The sequence below is a fragment of the Passer montanus genome, unplaced genomic scaffold (genome assembly GCF_014805655.1).
Source record: "Passer montanus isolate IOZ18808 unplaced genomic scaffold, ASM1480565v1 scaffold24, whole genome shotgun sequence".
Classification (NCBI taxonomy): domain Eukaryota; kingdom Metazoa; phylum Chordata; class Aves; order Passeriformes; family Passeridae; genus Passer; species Passer montanus.
The window spans coordinates 4162282-4184935 of NW_024367037.1; the positions used below are offsets into that span (position 1 = coordinate 4162282).

At 36.8% G+C, this 22654-nt stretch overlaps 1 protein-coding gene across 1 annotated transcript in view; it reads left to right on the forward strand.

Annotated features, from left to right (window-relative positions):
• The window catches only part of GABBR2 (gamma-aminobutyric acid type B receptor subunit 2), a 458985-nt gene that overhangs the window by 289796 nt on the left and 146535 nt on the right, over positions 1–22654 (forward strand). The window contains exons 9-11 of the mRNA XM_039711173.1: positions 8716–8796; positions 11826–11976; positions 12492–12624. Of these exons, the coding sequence (XP_039567107.1) occupies positions 8716–8796; positions 11826–11976; positions 12492–12624 (365 nt within the window). The remainder of the gene's footprint in view (positions 1–8715; positions 8797–11825; positions 11977–12491; positions 12625–22654) is intronic.

The window sequence follows — 22654 nt, forward strand, 5'->3', positions numbered from 1 at the left end:
TGCCAGAGGGGCTTCTCTGCAGATCAGTGGTATCCATGTCCAAACCTGTCACTGCCTGGATGCCCTTTCCAACCTGGGAAGCTCCTGGGAGTTCTCCTGGGAAGTCAGCCCAAGCTTGCACAGGCTGATTCGCTCACACACCCCTATAGAAAATGGACTACTGTATGACACGGTAATGAAGTTATCATTTATTAATATAGCAAATGTCTTCTCATGATTGCTGCCTGTAGTTTTATATGTACAATGTTATTTCCCATTGTAAATTCTGAGTCAAGAAAAGCCTGTTGGCTTTGGACTCTGCCAGGAAGTAAGTCAGAGTGATAAATATTATAAATATCAATTTTTGTAGACCATTCTACATTTAGATAAATATTAATATTAATACTAAATAAGACATGTATAATTACATCATTAGACTTTAAAGAATAATTTATTTTGGCAAATAAACTCCCAGAATGATGAGGATTTGCATTCTCTGAAAAGTTAATCAAATAATAAAAGACAATGAAAGTAGAACAGAACAACCCTTGGCTAGACTAAGATATTGCAGTTATTGCATATCCATGTATCCTAGAATATAAACATACCATATGCACTTGAATATATATTTTTATCTTTTAACTTACTTACTAGAGTTGATTCAAATTACTGTTTCAGGTTATACAGTGTGATATCAGTCAAGATTTTTAAATTTAAAAAAGTGTGATCTCATGTACAACCTAATTTCAAACGATCAAGGACTTTATTAAGCATCCTAAGAAACAGAAACTTCCATGCAGAAGAATTAATGCAGGCTCTGTTCACTTACTTTAGCACAACTGTTGTTATGCTTCATGGATGATTATAAATAAATATAATTTCTTTATATTTATTTATACCTTTCTCAGTTTCCAGAAGAACACCATCATTATAGAATGATGGTGTTAACAATTCACATTAAAGAAATAATTGTTTTAAACAAAGTCTTTATTTTTTTTATTTCATTATATAGCTCTTTCTTTGGTACATAATATATAAATACCTAATAGTTGTAGGTGTAAATTCGTATGAACTATACTACTAAATTTCTGTTCAGAGCTAGAAGTCAGTCTAATAAACCAAGTAAGAGACAGAAGTATAATAAGGAAGGTGAAAACAAAGTTTAAAAGAATCAGTAAAAATAATTTTTGAAAGCTTATAAAAATGCAAATTCTTGAAGTTTTTATAGAAGATTCTTCTTGGACTGCAAAATTACTAGATTCTTTTATGAGATCAGGTTACTTAATGATATTTTATGTGCTACTAGCATGCTCTGTCCTTTTGGCAAAATACTATTATTAACATAGTGGAATACATCCAGGGTTAAGACTCCTTAGCTTTTATCCTGACTCAAAGGATATCCTGTTTGGCCTTTGTGTGGTCTGACCTTTCTGTCTGTTTTGCTTGATGGATGACTGAAAGATTTATAGCCAGAGAACTGGCTATGAGGAGTAATTATCACTTGTTATATATACTGCTTTTATAACTCAAGATTTCCTGTATGCTGTGTCTATGTTTCCAAAGCAATGAAATCAAGATTTTCATAAATAAAATACATAAATAAAACTTTAAATGAAATAAATAACTATGCAGCAGTTAAAGATAGAAATAGCATTTTTTAGGGCAAAACAAATTTTAAAACCCTAATTACAAGGGCAAAAACTGTCACAATTCAAATCCTTGCAAAGGTAACATGTTTTTCTTCCTTGAGTCCTTCTTTTCTGGCAGCTTCTGCTGAAAAATAATCTTCTATCTGACCTGACATTTTCTTCCTTATTTGAACTGTGATTCTTAATCTCAGCATTTTTGTCTTTAAACAAAGAAATGGTTGCCTGCAGGTGAATGAAAAAGGTTTTGCTCATTCATTATTTATAAGCTTCTATTGTGATTCTTTTTTTTTTTTTTAATTGGAAACTTTCAACTCTTGTTGGTTATTGCTGATATGTGATAAGGATAACTGAAAAGCTTCTCAGTCCTGTCTGACAAGGACATATTATGAAAGTTAAGATTGCATTAATTTGCTAAGACTTTCTACATGATCCACAACATGAAATGTTTCAGTATTTATTCTGAAGGAAATAAGCTTTCCTGACACTTAGCTTCATTCATTATTGTAAAGGCATTTGAGACAGCATTTCCAGTTATTTGGTAGATTGTTATTTCATGAAACAGCTTTCAAAATGAGTGAGACAGGACAGGTTAGCAGAGACTTTGCAGGTAATTTGCTCAAGATTTATTGAAACATGGGAAGTGTTCTGAGCTTTGGCATCAGTTTTCAGCCTCCAGCTTAAGTTCTTCACTGTTTGTGTTTGGCCAGTCTTCTTTCCCGTGACTTGCTCTCTGAACACTCTTGGCCACAGGATTGCTGTCGCTCAGTGCAGCACATAATCTCTTCAGGAGCCTGCCCAGGAGGCAATAGAGGGAATGAGAAAGAAGACCTAAGACCTGTCAGTGACAAATGATTGCTAGGTGACTGGCAGCGTAAAGTGTTAAAGAAAAGCATTCACTCTTTAAAAGGGAGTGTGGGCAGAAGCGAAATTGGAGAAAGACAAGCCTCAGGACACCATAATGTAATGTGTCAGAGCACCCTTCACTCTCTGCACTGAACCTATCAGCGAGTTGCCAATAGCTTGCTAATGGTGAGCTTTCAGACAAGTCAGATGTGTCTTTGAAAGTGTGAGTACTTGTGCAGTGGCATGATTTTTCATTCATGTCTAGGAGACTGATTTGAAATTTGAGTTTAAAATCTGTCGTTGTTTAACCCCAGTCAGCAACCAAACCCTACAGAGCCACTTGGTCACTTGTCCACCAGCAGGACTGGGGAGAGAATTCACAGGATTAATGCACAGAATTTAGGGGTTGACATAAAGACAGTTCAACAGGAAAAGCAGAAGCCATTCACACGAGCAAAGCAAAATGAAGAATTCATTCACCACTTCCCATGGGTAGGCAGCTGTTCAGCCATTTCCAGGAGAGCACAGCCCCATCACATGAACATTTACTTGAGAAGACACATTCTGTCACTCCAAATATCCCCTCTTTCTTCCTTCTTCTCCCACTTTATATGCTGAGCATGATGCCATATGGCCTGGAATATCCCTCTGGTCAGGTGAAATCACCTGTCCCGGCTGTGTCTCGCCCCAAGCTCTCATTCACCTCCAGCCCCTTGCCAACGTGTCAGTAGGAAAAGCAAAAAGGTCTTAAGTCTGTGTAAGCCCTGCTCAGCAGGAACAAAACCATCTCTGTATTATCAACTCTGTGTCCAGCAGAAATCCAAAACACAGTCCTGTATTAGCCCCTGTGAAGAAAATTAACTTTACCCCAGATGAAATCACCAGAAAATCTTTCAAATTTTAGAGCCATTCTCCTCTTCAAGTATTTCAGGTGCATATGGACCATGCTTAGTTTCACCTGTTGGCAAACTCTTCCAAAATTCTTCTGAGACCTGATGACTAAGTATTCCCTATAGCTGCCAGCAGTTCTGTTGAGCTGTGATGTATGAATAAGGAATAAGGCTCAGAAACTCAATGGTTCTGTTGTAGGACAAGGTTTAATAATATTGGTTCCTGAGATAGGCTGCTGAGTGCTGATTATGCAGCAAGATTTTCTAAAAGGCTAAGCTTCCAATCACTCCCACTGAATTAGGATGGTTAAGCAAAAGGGGCATCTGGAAGACAGTGGGAGAAGGGATTGTTAAACTGATGTCACAGGAAGGTTTAAGGCAGTGCAGTGATCATTTACTGTGTGGACAAGCAGGAGAGGCTGTATAAAAAAAATGTTGAAAAGCGTTTCAAGGAGGAGTCATGGAGGCAGCACCTTTTGCAGGCATGGTTTTTCAGAACAAACAAAGACCTAGGTACTTTTTAGGGTTGCAGCTATATGTAATATTTTTCTGCTGCTTCTAAATCAAGCATAGCCTGTGTCCTCTAGATGAGAAACCTCTATGACCCTTGGTTATATGGAGAACAGTCCATGCTAAGTTTGTCAAATTTACTTTAAAATTTACTTCATATTTGTTGGAAAGTGAATACTCATCACTTGCTCATATTTCTCTTTGTAGTTTGCATGGAATTCTAAGAGCTACAGTGACATAAGAGTGTTCTTAGTAGTGTCAAGCTGTGGTAAGCTATAATGAGTTTTAAAATCCTTAATCTTCATTTGGAGCCAAGTGTTTTGGGCACTTGTTTTGGACAGACATGTAGTTTGGCTTTATGGTAGCACAGACATAGTTTTTACATGAGTATATCCAAGCAGACACATAGGAGTTAGTGAATGGATATGAATATCATTACACATATTTTTGAAACTTTTTAGGATATGGTGGTTTTTCAGAGGGGCCTTTATGAGCATAAATTGTACTGGTGCTTATACAGATATAAACATTTTTGTGTTTGCTTAATTGCATCACTGTGAGGGTTATTTGCAGTCAGACTGACATAACTGAGGGTGCTATTAGCTTAGTTATTAGTTAGCTAAGCTATTAGCTTAACACTGAGGGTGTTATTAGATACTGTGTCATTGAAAGCTAGACAGCATTGTCTACATAGAGGAAAATAAAAGAAATCCATCTGTCCCATCTCTTAAGCATTGCAAGTGCATTTCTCTTACCCATAAACACTTTCAGTAGAAACTGTCTTCATGAGGTGTGAATAAGTACACTTACAAAAATGTGGTGAAAATAGAAATTATGAGGAACTGAAGGAACTGAAACTAAGAATAGTCTCATCTGGAAATTCTCAGTGTAAGTGGGTAACTGTCAAACTGGCAATCATAATACTGCTGTGCATTTTGGTAAGTTTGTTTCATTCAGCTGATAGCAGTTGCAGGATTTTTTTTTGCTTTTATTCAACAAGAACATGTAACTATCTGATATGCTCCTGAAAATCCTCTGTACAAACTTTGTGAAATGTGAGCGAATTAATTAAGTGTTAGTGAGTCAATTTGTGTGGAGTTGCTTAAAGTGGGCTATAAAATTCTGTAATAAAATATGTAGAGAAAAGCATTTTAATATACCTGTAAGAGTATTTAATTCTTTGTTGGCAGAAGGCTTTCATCTTGACCATATAAGTAATCTCTTCTGTGACAATTAATTAACAATAAGGATTGCTTATAATTCCATGAGAATTATAGGCATAATTTACAGTCACATTTTTCTGGGCCAGTTTTATCTGGGTTGGTTAGTTTTTATACTGTTTTGTTTCTCTGTGAAAGAACAGCTTCAGATTCAAGTTCTGAAATTTCTCTGCTCCTGTCATGGTACTGATAAACATTATCTCACAACCCCAGTACATTTTCCCTCATATTTTTCTTCTGCATTTTATTATGAGGTTCAATACAATATCTCCATTATGATTACAGAAAGATCTAGTTAAAAATAATAGAAGTACTACAGAAAGAAACCAACATCATATTCTGAATATTCTGAAAAGCACTTTGTTGGTGTTTCTTTGAAGGAGTTCTACTCTCCTGTCCTTTTGTTGTTCACACTCAGAGGTTTGACAGATATAAGCTACATTATACAAAAACTATACTAGCTTTAATAATTCAGAATTTCCAAAGGCAAGTGGAATGGCATATAGAAAAGTGAACCTGCAGTCCCATCCTTAGCTGTATTGACCTGTGCAAGAGAGGAGAGCCACAGTCCTGTCTCCTTGCTTCCTTTAATTAATATTTGGAAGTGGCTTTGTCACTGATGAGCACTTGTGCCTGGGGATCTGAAAAACCAGCAGCTGTAGTTGTCCTTGCTGGGAGAACAAAAGATCACAAAAAACCTTTTTGTGTCTCCCCCTCAGCACCCCTCTAGTCACATCATAAAATGGATAGTATATCCTTCCTCTCAATAAAAGTATGTTTTATTTCCCTCACAGACTAATTTCCACAGTTGTCACTACTTTAAGATATCAAATATCTTTATTACTCTTCTTGACTTCAATAAAATGTGATATGTGGAACTGTCTATGAACTGTCCTTTCCTGTTGGTAAGGGACAAGGCATTGATCATGTGGTTTCCTGATAGTAAATATTATGTTTTTTCCACCACATTCTTGGGTTTCTAAGTCAAAAAATCTTGCTCTTCAGGCTGCTGTGGAAGCTTGTTTCTCTGAATACTGAGCTCCATTCCTACAAGGGTTGGCTCCTGGTACCCAGGCTAGCTAATTACAGGACTAGGCACATTCTCAGTGTTACTTCACCTGTGAAGGAAACCATGTAAGAATGTATAAGCGTTGAAAAGAAATGGTGTCATCTGTCACATGAAATAATCACACAAAAACTTCTTTAATTTCAGTACTGTAATCAGACCACAGATTTACACTGGTTTTTGTACATGTTTTTCCACCTGTTATGTGCTTCCCACATCTCATCTAGTCTCAGTAAACTCTCCATACAGAAGTGGTTGCAGAGCAACTTGTTTCCTTTCGGTGCTCATCAGAGCTATGAGCCTTTAGCCTGTTGCTGTGAAGCTGGGGCTAGACCAGCACCAAGGTGTGTGTCATCCCTTTTTGCTGTCAGGAGATGCTGTGGACTATCTGGTATCTAATATGCCCACTGCATATCAATTTGCAACCTGATGTTTTTCTCTCTTCTCTCTAGGTTATGTTTTGATGTTTTAGCTCTAGAGGTAACAGTTGTCATGCTACAAATACAAATGGAAGTAAATTGCTTCTGTTTTTTGCATTAAACATTTTAGCTTTTAGATGACTACTGGGAATATTTTATTTAAGATTGTCAAGAATTGATTCTGTATCTGTTTCACAGTGAATGTTCAGTCTGTGACAGAAATTATAAACTTATCTTCACTTCTAAAGTGTGTGATGCCATGTGGGTGGGCTTTGTGGAACTGCTGCTAGACACCAGGGGATTTTGCTTTTATTCCAAACTAGTCTTAGGTCCATCCAAGTGGATCATGCTCATGGGAAAGGCAAAGTCTTCAGACTGAAAACTCCATAAGTCTTCAGAACTGCAAACTCCAGCGCTTGATGGGTGTGCAGTAAAAGCCTAGGACCCTCTGTCAGATTTCCAGCCCAGCCTACAATTTGTTGCAGACGATTTTAGAAATATAACAATAGATATAACAACATAACAATAAAAATAGTAGTTAGTGTTAAGGAAATTTTTTGCCTCCTGTGAGCTCTAGATTAGTATTAGTCAGACTGTTGATTTTACTAAAATGGAGCTAGATGCTCTATTCAGCAGAGCTGAACAGGCAAAATCACTTTGAGTGAGAAAGGAGAAAAGGTTAATGTGGAGCTGTTGGGTGAAATACAGTCTTTCCAAATTTGCCATCTAGCTCAAGATCATCAGCTCCCCAAATCAGTGTCACGAATAGGGTCATGAGCTCAGAATTTAAATGTAAATTGGGTTGTGCATGTCCAGACAGAGAGGCCTGAAAGGAAATTTTTGTCTCTGCTGAGCCAGCTCTTTACAGTTGTGTTCAAGGGTGCCAGGACAAGTGAAGAGCTGAGCATCTTGACTCCATGTTTCAGAAGGCTGATTTATTGTATTATGATATTATATTATATTAAAATGCTATACTAAAACTATACTAAAAAAATAGAGAGAAAAGATCCTTCAGAAGGCTGGAAAGGACAGGAATGGAATGATAACAAAAGCTCATGACTCTCAGAGAGTCTGAGCCAGCTGACTGTGATTGGCCATTAATTAGAAACAACCAACATGCACCTGTTCAGATCACAGATGCACCTGTTGCATTCCACTGCAGCAAATAGTTATTGTTTACATTTATTTCCTGAGGCTCCTCATCTCCTCAGGAGAAACTCCTGGCAAAAGGATTTTTCAGACAATATCATGGCGACAGCTTTTCAAAGAAGTTTTTAGCCAATGGTTAAATCTTTAGCCTGTGGTTTGTAAGTCTTATAAAAATGTAAAAGTTTTAGTGTAAAAATGATAATTCAGTAAGCTCTTGCACTTCAAAGCCATACCAAAAGCTCAACAAAAATAGCAGAACATAATTGATGCCAGATGTTATCAGAAGTGTGGGATAAATGCATGTCAGAGTTTCAGGTACAGTGGCCAAGGCAGCAAACAAACAATTTCCTCTATCTGCATACTCTATTCTGTCAGGTACAAGAAGGCCATAGATGTGAAGACAGTCTCAAAATACCAGATGAGACTAACTGTAAAATTTTAACTCAAGTGTGTGTTGGCTTTAATTATATAACAGAGTGTGTTTTGCAGTCAGGGTATTAATGAGTTGCTAATTCTCACTCAGAGTAAGGGATCTGATTCCCAGCATATCTGCTAACTGGCCAGTCTGCTCCATACTGGCTGAAGCCTGTCACCATCACTCTCCTGGGAAATACTTCACAAAGCAAGATGTCCTGGTTGTTTAAATGGGAGGGAAATGTGTGATATAACTGTATGTGTTCTCCCAGTAAAAATGTCCTGCGTAGTGTGAGCCACTAAGAAAATTTGTGGTCTTTAAGTTGGAGATGACTGTGTCCAATAGAAATTTCCTGATTATGTAAATGAGTCTGTAAAAATGCTTTACATTTCTTTCAAGTACCAGAAATGTTTCTTTTAATGATGTTAGCTGTCTGGCATTCTGATTTAATTATTCATGCCCTATTCTTTCATATTTCTTTTCCTTTTGACACACTGTCAGAAAAGAAAAATCAGTTAAATAGTTGAGAACATGTGAACTGCCATAAACAATCACTCTTGTTTGTTTCTCTGCAGAACAAAAAGAAGTAAAGGTGGGAGAATACAATGCTGTGGATGACACATTGGTAATAATCAACAACAGCATCAGGTTCCAAGGTAGGAGACAAAACTGGAAAGAGGCACAGGAGTGACATGGATAGCTGTATGTAGTTTGTAAGACTGTGTGCTCTTAAAAAGCTGTTGAAGGATTTTTAATATCTGTAGAAAGTAAAAGGGGAAAATTCTTCAAAAAATAGAATTCTGAACAGAAAATTGCAGTGTTTTGATATTGTGTACTTGGTTTTTATTCCAATTATAGGGCAAAAATCAAATTTATATGTGTACACGAATGTTCTTTGATATTTCAAGAAGCATGTTCTTCGCCAATTAATAATGTTCTATTTCATCCCCTTTTCCCACTCCCCCAGCTGATCTCACCTGAGGGATGCTCTCACGTTCTGTGTTTGCAGACGTGAGGAGGAGGTAGTTGTTTTTCTTTGGGAGGTGTCTGTTAGGTAATTAGAAAATAGGTTTTCAAAATACCAATGCTGACTTTAATATGGCCCATGGGAAACAGGGCCAGAGAGGGTTTTCAGACCAGCAGCACTCTGAAGATCTACAGCAGGCATATAGCATTTCTTGCTGTATCTTCCTGTCATTTTTTGTCCCATGCTGCTCCAATAGAACATGAGGACTTTCTTGGCCCTCAAGTAGCTGGAGTGCAAGCATATCCATGGTTTTGAGAGCCTGTGGTCATGGCAGCCAGGTGTGAGCTGAAATGAGTTTTGAGTGTGTCTCCTGTTGAATGCAGACATATACGTTCTTTTCAAAGCTAAATTTTAAGATTTAATCTTAAGGTCTGCTATGGTGCAGTTCAGTGAGAGAAAGTGAAGTTTGCTTTGTGACTTCTGTGTGGTTTTCCTCTGGGATTGGTGAGGTGGATGATCGAGCTGTTGTGCTGTTGTATTCTACTACACATTTCTCCAATGTCCCAACACCCAAGGTTTGCATGAGCTTGGGTGGAGCTGCACTGCAGTGATCTAATTCATGACTGCTTGTCCATCTGCTGGAGCTGTCCACCTTTCCTTTTGATATCCCTTGCTGGACTTAAAAGAGCACAGATACACAAACTTCTCACGTGTCTCTGGGGAATGAGGCTTTGGAAATGAAGAGTGCAGAATATCTCCCAGTTGTCAAAGTCTGGGAAGCAGCAGATTATTTTTGCTGCAAGGAGGAACTAATGATGTGGTTTAATACTGATTCAGTCCATTAATTTCCAGAGAATATATGAAGTATGAATCAAATTTCAGGAGACAGCATTTGTTTATAACTTCTCGCCTTTACAGGCAGTATATAATGGAGAAAAGTCTCTGTATGGTCTTTTTTCAGGACAAGACTGCTAGGTCTCCTTCTGACCACACCTGAAAGTGATCTTTCCACCCATAACCTGTTTTATGTTAGTCTTAAGATGTATTAGGTGACTCACAGTGAATCTTTTCCTTTGACTCATCTTAGCTTTTCATTGAGACTGTTGGATATTGATTGTGGAGGACACTGACTTCCAGTCAGTGGAATCCTAGTAACTTTAAGTATTTAAAAAGGAGAATAGTAAAAATGTTCCTGTTTAAACCTGTTCCTGTTTAAATTGCATAAAATTCCACAGCAACAGGATTGAATGCCCAGTGCACACACAAGAATATAAATGATGTTGTCTCACTCTGTGTTTATATTTAATAAATACAAACCATCAATATACTCTGTAGAGTGTAAAAATAGTAGGGTGAAGTTTTATTTTTTAGTGTTAGTTCTTTTAAATCAGGCATTTATTGGTTTTTTTGGCTTGCTACTTGTCTAATTTTATGAATTTCTATGGACTGTAAATACACGCAATTGTGGAGGGAAAGAGGAAAATCTCAGGTACTTTTCTCCAGTATTAAATCAACAAATGGACCCTTCACTGCCACTTTTTTGTAAGAATCTAAAGGATTTTTTTTTCTGAAAAGTTGGACATAAAGGCCAAAGGATAGCAAGTTTCCATGGTCTGAATAATTTCAACTTAACTCTTAAAGGTAAAACTATTTTATTGTGTAAATCCTTGAATATTCTTTTAGGTGCAAGGCAGAAGAGTGGATGTAAAATTTAGCCATGGCAGCTGCTGGTCAGGTATTCATAGTTCCACTTCTGCAGCCATGCTGTGAAAGGAGCTGCTCTGTCCTGTGGCCCTTGCAGCCCCATCGGAGATCCAACGCAAAAGGACAGGCTCAGGAACTGTAGGGCACACAAATCTGTTTCTGAAGGAAGACAGTGATGCAAAAGGCCTTTTGCCAATCTCCTGCACCAAGGAAAAAATTAGTAAGCAGGTGAAATGGAGTGTGGGAAGTCGGGGATGCAGAGTTTTATTGCAGTTGTCAGGAAGTGATTCTCCTCATTAAACCGAGAAGCCTTTAATTAATTGGAGCTGACTGTCGATGAAGTACACAGCTTTAAACACAGTTTTTAAGTTCAGACATTCAAATCCATTGCAAAGTGGATCTGTCCCTATAAAACTTTTTCTATCCATTGTTCCATATAGTTCCCTTCTGTAGAATCCTGAGGGCACCAGCAACTCTCCCTTCGCTCCTCCCAGAGCTTCCCCCACCATGGCCACAGCCCAGGACCACATTTCAGCCCCAGGGCCATCAATCCCTGTCCCAGTGATGCTACACTAAGGCTTGTCTCCAGACAGGCTGTTAGAATTTGCTCTGGCAACAGCAATGGGCACAGAAATGATGCTTTCTGTTTTCTACTTATTGCTCTGTCAATTGTTTCAGAAAAGCATAACCTCCTGGTAAAATTTACACTCAAAGTATGCATTTTGGTGTTTATTTACTTTAAAATGAGGCTAGTTACTATGTATGGGGTTCTGCACTGGGGTATGGTTGTGTCTTTTCTTCCAAAGAAAATATTTACCTACCCCAGAAATGCAAATCTTTATGTCAATCAATGTGACTAACATATGTCTGCCAAAGTCAATGATTTCGTCAGCTACTGATGTGGTTCACAGTTGCTAAGTGTGCTAATTCAAGGTATAGTACTTAGATGAGACAAAGTTTCTTGCAGAAATTCTGGTTGAGCTTTAGCCTTTTTTTTTTCCCTTGTAATTCTAGGAGTTGAGCCTCCGAAGGACAAAACAATTATACAAGAGGAGCTCCGCAAAATCTCCCTGCCTCTCTACAGCATCCTCTCTGCCCTCACAATCCTAGGAATGATCATGGCCAGTGCTTTCTTGTTCTTTAACATCAAAAACAGAAATCAGAAGTAAGACATTCATGTTCCTTCTATCACTTCTATCTATGTTACTTCTATTCTTTTGTGTTTAATGTGGTGTTTGTAGAACCAGTCATGTAAATATATCTATCTACATATACATGTAGGGAAAATCTAAAACTGTGGAAAGGTGGTATTTTAGAGCTATTTAATTGAAATCACTGGGTAATATACTCACATTAAAACAGACTGTATTTAAATTCTTTTCTACTGTCTGAAAAGTGTAATTTACTATTTTAGGTTTGACTGTCTGCTAATAACATTAACTCTAGCTAATTAATCCATCAGTAAAAGAGGTCTTTTTACTAGGCATTCAAAAACCTGCTAAACTATATGTTCAAAAACAATGCTAAACTTTATAAAACAGCAAATACTGTGCATGCCTTTAGGTTTCATGGAATTTTAGAAGAGTTATCTCTTTGCCTGGTTACATAAAGCTCTTTATTGTTCTAGTAGCCTAGCAGTAATAGTTTCCTCTTTAATGCACTCTCACCTTTTGTCCATAGACTAATAAAGATGTCCAGTCCCTACATGAACAACCTTATTATCCTTGGAGGGATGCTTTCTTATGCATCAATTTTTCTTTTTGGTCTTGATGGATCCTTTGTCTCCGAAAAGACATTTGAGACGCTTTGCACAGTAAGTAATTCTATATGTTCTAGTTCAATTCTTGTTGAATTCTGTCTCAGAGAAAACAGAAAATGCAAACAGAAAAGTTCAGTAGTTGGATGTGTCATTCCATTAAATCACTGATTTTCATAGTTATTTTCTGGGACCAAGTTCTAAAAATGTACAAAGCTTCATTATGGAGGTGGTGGTTGTTGTTCATATTATTGTTATTATTATTATTGTTTATTATAGAAAATTTAAAATGCATTGGGATTTCATCTCAGACTGAAAGGGTAGATGTATATTCTTGCCTTGAAATAGTATCTAGAAAGATGATTTACTGAAGATGATTTTTGTGTTTGTAGCAGGACAACTTGTAATACCTGTAAAACTACTTCTTTATATGTTACATATTATTTTAAACTGCATGGCTGCTGCTTGTCTAGATCTCTTTAGTCAGTCTCTTTTGCCAATTCTCCAAAGACTTCAACTATTATTTCCAGGCAATGCTATAAATTCTCACAAGCCTAGATCCATACATTCTAGTTAAATCAAAACAAGCAACTCTGAAACCAAATTAAATACGTCCGCCTAGAAACTTGTCTTAATTGTTCGGTGTTATATGCATTTACGCTGACAGAGAGGTCTTTCCAAAGAACAGATAGGGCAAGAACTTCACTTCAGGGATACTCCTTCCAGAAGCAGTACAAAACGGTATTTAAATTTATCCAGTGTATTCTCAAAAATTTCTATGAGTCTGCTTGACCTGTTGCCTAAAAATATCACACTTACTCAGGAGTTATCTTCACTATCATTTTGATTCATCTTCACATCTCTAGAAAGTTGCAGTTCACAGCACTTTTTGTTTTTAGGGGTCTGAATTTCTGATGTTATGACTGGCAAGAGAGGAATTTTACTTGAAGAGGACAATTCAAAGCATGAAAGTTGGATACCTGAAGCTAGTTGATGCAAATACATCCCAATATGTCAACTGAAGCCCTGCATACTGACTAGAATCCTTATAGAAGTGAAACACTGAGAGGAACTTTACTTGAAGAGGACAATTCAAAGCATGAAAGTTGGATATCTGAAGCTAGTTGATGCAAATACATCCCAATATGTCAACTGAAGCCCTGCATACTGACTAGAATCCTTATAGAAGTGAAACACTGTGTGATCTTTTTAGTTAGACCATTTGAAAACACTGGAGATTCTGTAGCGAATGCCAAGGATGGATTAGAAGACATACTATGGGTGAATGTACAGGATTATATGAGGAAAGTCTTACCTTCCTTAGCTGGGCCTGGACCCAGCTGTATTTCGGACACTTAGACTTTAGCAACACAGGAGAGGAGAAGGAAATAATATCCAGTCTTCCTACAACTAGAGCTCTAATTCTCAGTACAGCTAGTAGAAAGAGATGCTTTAAAGATTTGAAAAGGATGATCCTGGTCACCTCTCACAAACTAGTCTATAACTCTGTGAATACAATGGGGCCAATAGGAAGTGGAAGATGACATAATCCATTTTTTTATCCAGGAATTATATCCTTTTTTGTGAAATAGCTTCTGATGGAGCACAAGTGTCATTAGGAATCCATTGTTAATGTCAATCCTCATTCTTTTTTCATCATCCATTGCAGAAGGATCTAGTGGCATGGGGCACAACCTTTTAGTCTTGATGTCTGCTCACTCTTGAGGGGCTTGTATCCAGAGCTCCTGAGTTCCCTGCCAGGCTGCAGGCCATTGTATGACTGGGCTACAACCCTTCTCTGGAAGCAGCCATGCACTGCTGAACAGAAGGAAAGTGGGAACCAGAGGTACTTACCAGCAACTAGCTGTTCTAGGAAACAGATTTCCAACCAAATGTAGCTATATAAGACTAAATAAGACGAAATTGAGTCTTGTTTTACATGTGAAACAGCTCAGCCTTAACTCTGAAAATGAACCAATGTCCAAAATCCTGTTCCTCTGAGCTAGAACATTTCTTCTGATTTTTCTCTAATCTGCCTCTCAAAATGTAGTCGCTAGTCTCATTTTCTAAATGCAACCAAATTTAACTCTGGGCCACTTATTTTATCTAATCATATGTATCTCTTCCTTTTATTCCAGTTTGTGTCTGTAACATGATATTAGGTCTGTGTGTCTGCTATAGAGGTACCCCTTTATTCAAGATCTTCACTTGAATAAAACACTTGACTTAGGTGACCAGTAAAAGAAAGGGGTGGAGGAGAATGCTCTGTCCTAGAGTCAAACTTTGACTAAGAAATATCATTTCAGGTAGATCTTCACTTGAATAAAACACTTGACTTAGGTGACCAGTAAAAGAAAGGGGTGGAGGAGAATGCTCTGTCCTAGAGCCAAACTTTGACTAAGAAATATCATTTCATACCTTAAGCAGAGATTTAATTTTTTTTACATAGTTAAATGCTGTATAAATAGAGCAGAGTCTGAGATTTCTTCTCAATCTTGGCTTTCCAGGTTTTGAGTCCAGTACAGAAGCATTTCTGATTGTGTTTTCCTGTGTATGGCTACTGATGTGTCTTATGAACCCCAATTCTGTCAGCAATTAATCCTACAGTCATAGATGCAACAAATCTTTCAGTAGCCACCCATTAGGAAGGTTTTTCCAACATCCTACTCATTAAAGCAATTATTTTTAAATTTTTCCTCTATTTATATTCTTTTAAATGGGCTAGCTTATGCTTCTCTTAGATATCATCTCTACATGGCTACCATTCACTGTGGCAATGCACTTTTATTTTATCTAGAAATCTCTGAGTTAGTGCTGGGAAATTTATAAATACGGGAGGCAAATACACTTACCTGTTGGATAACTCTTGTCTCTCTCCTCCTCTCCTCAAAACATCCACCAAGTGCTGGGTACAGAGCAGTACATTTGGCTCCATGTCACGGACATTCCTATTCCCATGTGGGCAATATGCTTAGTGGTTTCATAAGGTCTGCTTTCAGACACAAGTGCTTATAGGATCGGGGCAGGACAAATCTCTTCATCATCCATCTCCTTTGAAATGCATGATTTTGTTTACTCATTCTAGCCATGAGAGATTAATTTAAAATTCCCATTTTATTTCAGACTGTGGCTAAGTCTTATAAAAAAAGCAGTTACAATTGAAAACAATCATAAAAAGCCATTGAGGCAAGTTGTCAGGGTGTAACTGTATCTCAGACACAGAGAAGAGCCATGTGTCAATGAAAGGAGTTATTATTTTGGAAGGGAAGTAAAAGTTTTCCTTCCAGTTTTATAAGCACATGCAAAGCTGTAAAGCTGCCATTAGTGTTATCCCCTATCTAAACCAAGTAATCACCCTCGTTGTCTTCTGTACTTCAGAAGTGATGAGGTGTCACCAGAGTAGCAGTATATACACAATAGCCAGTGTACTTAACTGGATATGTTATAATATGGTCTCTGTTTAATATTCTGACAATTTTTGGCAAACTTACAGGAGGTCCTTAAAACTTCTGTGTTTACTAAGGTGCTCCTGCCACAGCTAGGGGATTGGAGATAGGCGGTCTTTAAGATGTCTTACAATCCAGGCCATTCTATCACTCTGTCCTCACAAATTCAGGAAACATGGTTTCCAAATTGTAGGTATTACATTCAGCTCGGTTGAGTTTGTTTCCTCTAGAGCATGTTGTTTGCAGTGCTGTTTGTCAGCTCTTTTTTTACTTTTCAACAATTTATGCCTATATGTGGCATATGCCTAATGTTGTAATATTCCAAGGACACTGACACATGACCCAAAATTATACCAGTAACACCTGAAAAGTTCAAAAGATGTATTTGCTAAGTTGTACTACCACTTTCCACTCTGTAGGGCACTGGGTATAGGAGGAGGTGGTCTATAAGTTATTATGCTGAAACATAGAAACAAGTGTTACACGTAGTTAAGAGTCAGCAAGCACTTTAAACATATAGTAAAATAATATGCTGAATACGGATATTATATTAGTCTTTAAAATTATAAAATGTGGACTCCGTGACAGAGTGATAGAGTGGATAATTGGTTCCCAAACACACTCATTTTTATCTTGGTATGCCCATTTTCTATGGAAAGGTAATCAAGTATATTTAAATATATAATAATTCTGTGTTTTCACAGTAAGAACTCATAATAGCAAATGTAACATAATTTAGTTCCATGTCAGAATTAAAGATTAGGGATCATATTTTATAACTCCAATTACATGGAATTAAAATGATCCAGAGAGTGAGTTCTGAGAAAGTGGTCAGTGTATTATTGAACCATTAGATAATGTCTTACTTAATAGCAACTTTATTGGTTGTGCAGAAAAAGAAAAAGCAATACAATATTTCATTATGTCCATACGTATGCCAAAGTACAAAGGGTTTCAGAGAGAGAGAGAAGGAGAATGATTTATCTTTGTTTTTAATCTCAGAAACACCATGGTATCATGGAAAAAAAAGACATTACAAGTAAGGGTGTGAAATGAGATGTGATGCCAACTGAAAAAATGCAAGCAAGTGGAAGCATATTTGAAAGCAGTCATTATATGGAAGAGAGAGACTCAAAATTAGCAATGCTAGTGACATATCCTATGAATAGAGTTTAAAGTGACATACTAAATAGAGATACTTAAAGTAGAGAGAATATTAGATAAGATCATAACGTTTAGACTTCTGTAATACACTCCACTGAGAATTTCATGATTTACATTTAAGATGAGTAATGTCTTTCCAAGTTGGAACTGCTATTGAATAAAAGACTACTATGGTCCTGAGGACAACCATTGTCTTATCTGTTATACATCTTCCTCAAATAAGTAAATCTAATTATTAAGTTGGGGCTGAAGATGGTTTAAGTACTCCATGTTGCTCTCACCCATAGTTCTGCAAAAAAAGGCCTGGTTCATTAGGTAGTAGTAGAGTGAACAGCTCTTCTCCTCAGTCTTCTGATGTGTAGCAGGATTTTCTCCAGGGGAGTGTGCTGCACTGGGTCATTGCAGTGATTGGGAAGGGGCAAATGGTCTGTCTTGAGTAATTGAGTATAGGGTTCATGTTTGATAGGAGATACATTTTCTGCAGATAGAAATTGCTTTTCAATATCCTTTGCATTACAAAGTATTCTTCAAGGGTGTCACATAAAATATAAGAGAATTTAAGTATTGCAATTTGCATAGGGACTATGATAAAGCATTCTTTGTCTTGTTCATCTCACTAGTTAGCATCATTTGTATGCACTGCCAAAGCTAGACAGATGTTCTGTGATTTCAGGTGATCTCACTGAACCTGGTCAGTGATTTGGCTTGGATAAAGTAAAACAAAAAAAGGCATGAAGGTTTTTGCACACTGCAGGCTGTGCTCAGGCTCTTAGATTTCAGTTGTTTGCTCTCAGCCATGGTGTGGACATTTGGAAACACTCTTTGCACAGAAAGAAGAAACTCAACAGTGGGGTGGGATGGAGAGACAAAAAAAGGAGAGATTACAGACCACTGACAAAGTCCAGCTCACTGCTACAGTATGTGTGACTACACAGAATTTGTGTTTTTCTCAGAAAAACATCTTGAGGACATGTGCATTCATGGCAACAGTAGATGTTACAGACCTTATATCTTCTCAAAGGTGCCTTTTAAAATGTGACCTTTAAATGTATCCAGACATTCTGATGCACTTAGCATTTTCAACTAGTATTATTCTTAATTATGGGTCATGAATGCTTTTGACTCTGTGCCTTGCAACAATGTGAAAGGCAGGTTTTTTCTTTTTTACTGTTTCTTTTTGAAATATTCTTATATCTGCCATGCTGAGAGAGCAGCTAGGCAAGTTGGAGCTCCATGGTCCACATTTCACCCTTTCTAGTGGAACCCTGAGACTCTGAAGGGTGGAGATTGCCATGTGATATAAGAGTAGAGAGACATCCTGAAAAATGCATCAAACAGAGACTTATAGACTGTATAAGTCTCTCCCTGAGGAACAGGGAGAAAAAGACTGCTGTGAGTTGTTGTGGATTGAGTTCCTAGCGATGGAAGCAGGATGCAGGGTGAGGGGGAGGGTGGGCAATTTGCTAAACCTCCAAAAGCTGGCTGAGTGCAGCTCTAAAAGGAGGGACTTGCCTCTAATAGTAAAGCAGGGAGAGGGTCAAGATGTATGAGCCTTCTGTCTTTTTATTTCTGCTTTGTCTTTGCTTGTCACTTTGAATTTTCTCTGTTTAACCAATTTTGAGGCAACAGACCAAAAGGAAAACATGTGGGCAGCACCACCACTAAAGCTGTCGTTTTCTCTGTGGACAAGAGGCTCTTGGACTAGACCCCATGCTACCAAATAGCATGTGGCCTTGATACTTGGATAGTAGTTGATGGATGATATGGTCTTATTCATGCCATATATGATCTTCAGGCATTCCTCAAAACTCAAGGTTTTGTTTTGGCTTGTTGTGGGTTTTATATTTTTTTTTTTTTTTTTTTTTTGGCTGGTGGGGGGGATGTTTCCTGTCTTAAAACTTTATATTTACCTAATACTTTTGCTCAAATTGTTTACTTTTGGCCAGGAATTTAAAAGAAAATCCAACAGACAGACATTCAACTTCTATTGAACTGCAAAAGGATTTAGACCTCTAATCTATTTCTTTGTCTCTGGAAACCAGAGCCTTTGTGTTTTTCATCTGGCCTTTTTAATTGTGTGTTTTAATTGTGTGTTCTTCAGTTTATTTCTTATTTAATTGTTTAGCTGTTAATTTTAGTCTTCCTTTTCTGTATAATCACTTCCACAATTGTTCTCACTGTCATTCAGTCTGAGACTGATCTCACTCCTGTTTAATTCAACAGCAGTTCTGTTACTGAGTTTAACATGAGCCTGATCAGCTTCTATTTTAGTAAATGACATTTTCTTGAGGGTAAAGAAAAAAGAGTACAGACAAAAGTTATAAGGCTGAATACATCCTAGACACAAAATTCTGTTATATACTGAAGCAAATACACCTCAACCTTGCCAGAGATTTATTAAGGTAATATTTTTAGAATGTTTTCCTCTCCTTCAGTAGAAACTGCAGACAGTTTTTAAAGCCCCCTTATAGAAACGGAAGAAATGATAACATCTCTTACACTACCCATAGATTAACTCTGAAAAATGATCTAAAGGATATTAAGAAATCACTACAGGGGATCTCACAGCATGCGATGAACCTCTGTATTTAATTTATGTGAAAACAGCAGGATTCAATTCTCTAACATTATTGCCACTTATGTTTTACAGGAATCTGTGCTAGTGCCACACAAGTTCTAAAAAATGAGCTAAAAGTCACAAAAATGTGTCAAAAATGTCTGATATAAATGAGAAAAGTATTATTCAAAGGGATGAACTCATTCTTTGGGGTCTGCTTGTGTTCACACTGTCAATTTTGCCATTAATAGAAGCAGAGCCATAACCCAGTGAAAATTTGTTGAGATGACACATTTTTGTTCATCGTAACTATCCATTATGTCCCCAGTTTTCCAAGAAAAATAGAAGGTGCTTAATTTCCAACTCCTGCATACTCCACAGAAATCAATGCAATTGTCCACTTAAAGACAATTGTGCTCTCCAGGGCTAAATGCACAGCATGGTTTATTTTCACATTTGTTCCTTTTAAGTACCTAAATCTAGTACTGAGATGCCACCAAGCTGCTCAGCAGTGATGTTCAGCTGCAGCCTAACCCTGTGGGCTCTGCAGCTTCTACCCAGGGTGTGTGTAGAACTGGCTCATTATTGATATTCCTTAAGTGAATCAGTCCAAGTCTCATAAACAAAGCTGGAAAGTAGAATGTCTAGTCCTACAAAAGAAAGATTTGTAAGTTTTATTAAAAAAAAAGAAATTAACATCTTGAGGTGGCGAAAAGTATGTTTGCAAGAATCGTAAACCTGAGTGATTCCTCTGCAGAAGTATAATTTAAAAGTTTTACTGAGGGAGTTCTTAACCAAGCAGTTTCACTATGTCATTGAAATAACTGTTATTTAAAACAAAAAGTCACCTAGAGAAGTGATAAGAAGTTGAAGCTTTTAACAAAACACATGAAGGTTCTTTGTGCTGATATTTGGGTTTTTTACTCATCACTCTGTCTTTAATCCCATCTTCTTTTTTCACTTGAGATTGGCAAACTGGATTAACACAGTATTAGTAAAGCTGCAACATGAAAAAACAGTGTGTGTAGTGTATTCGGTTCAGGTCGTTATATTTTTTCTTTCAATTTAACAAAGCAATAAAATGCATCACTTGTTTGATCAACTACATTTTCATGAACTCAAGACCTTCCCAGGCATTCCTTGTTGGATTATAACTGTGTTGTCTTCTGAATGTATAGGCAGTGGTGGTCAAATAAAAGAAAATAATGGAACTTCTTGAAAAATTAAAGTTTTAACTTTTCATTAATTCAGTTCTTTTTCCAAGATAACGTTATTTTATAATTTTATATAGAATTGCAATTATAGTAAAATAAAATATTTTAAATTAATTCAAATAATAGTATTGTTTACCTGAAAGTTAACAGCACCTCAAATGTTGGGTTTATTTGTAAGCTTCTTTCTTTGAATATATAAACAGAAGTTTTTACTTCTTCATTCAGAGTGTTTCTGGCCCTTTCCCCAGTTAATAATTTCCCCCTACTAACTCATTGTTTGCAATAAGATGGTTTGTTTTATTAATAATGAGTGGTAATATCAGCTAACTTTTATGTCTGTTACACAGACTGATAATTAGTAACCATTTCACCATTTCCATAATGAGATGATGGGAGAGACTCAGATAGATTTGTGTGTAGATATCAAATAGCAACAAATATAGACTACCCAGCAAAAGCTCAAGGTTGAGAGGAAATAGAATTGAATTCAAAGTAGTGTTGCATAAGATTGTTAACCTATCTGTGCTTATTATGTGGCAAAAGAATTGTCTTCCTTGAAAAAATAAAAGGTGTTTAGCACCTTATGGATAGGTTAAAAACAGAGGGGTTTTACTGCCAAAAGAAAATAAAAACTAATGCTCCTACGAGATGTAAGGAGCATTTTGTTCATAGATGCAGTGACTCTTAAGCTGAAACTTAAAATATTTGTATAAAGTTTAATATTTGATGAAGGTAAGGGTTGTTTTTTTTTTTAATAGTCATATCTGTTTCAAGTCTGGAACCTTATCAGAAAGATCTCTTTCTTTGTGGAGATACTTTCAGTGTTTACTGTTTGTCAGCTGTGCTATCTACCAGTAAAATGTTTTCTAGGTGTTTTTACTTATCACAGTTAATGCACATGTAAGAGCTTCTATCAGGTAATTTATAAAAAGAAAAAAATTCCTGAATGATGTTTATAAAAACAGACCCTAAAGCAAAATAGTGTAGCACCTAAAATAGAGCAGACATAGGAAACTCCATTTTGCTATCTGTGTAGGAATACATGATTGCTGTATGACAAATTGTATCATTTCCTTTGACATTTGCATGTTGTCTTTGAATAATAGAAAACAAATATTTTTAGGACATATTCAAATAGTCAACTGGTCTTATTCATAAAAAAGGGAACCAAGACATATAAGCAGATAATCGAATGTATACCCTCAAATAGTTGAAGGCATCAAGAATGTTGTAATTAATTAACCATTCAAGAAAAAAAAAAATTTTCAAGTTTTGTGTCTATTTAGGAACAAGTATTTGAATGCAAGTTCTTGTCTGAAGAGGCATTTTCCTGCTTGTTTGGAGGCATTTTCCTGCTTGTTTGGTGGGTTCTGAGGGAAGGGTGGTTTTCTTCAGCTGCTGGCCAAATGCAGTGTTAAATACTTCCAACATGAGAGAATTGCTGATCAACTGTGCAACATCATGGTCATGCTCTTCAATTACTGGTATTTTTATCACATTCTTTCAAATGAGTAGGATATGAAGGTATAATACATTTAAGAATATAAATGGGCAGATATAAGAATTTCGGAGACTTTTGCTGTTTTCTAAATTTTTCATTTTGCCTGCTGCATTAATGAATTATAGCAGATGGATTTGAGGTCATTTTCTTCAAAATTAAAAATTAATTTTCATCTGAAACTTACCATCTCCTTTTTAGCAACAAT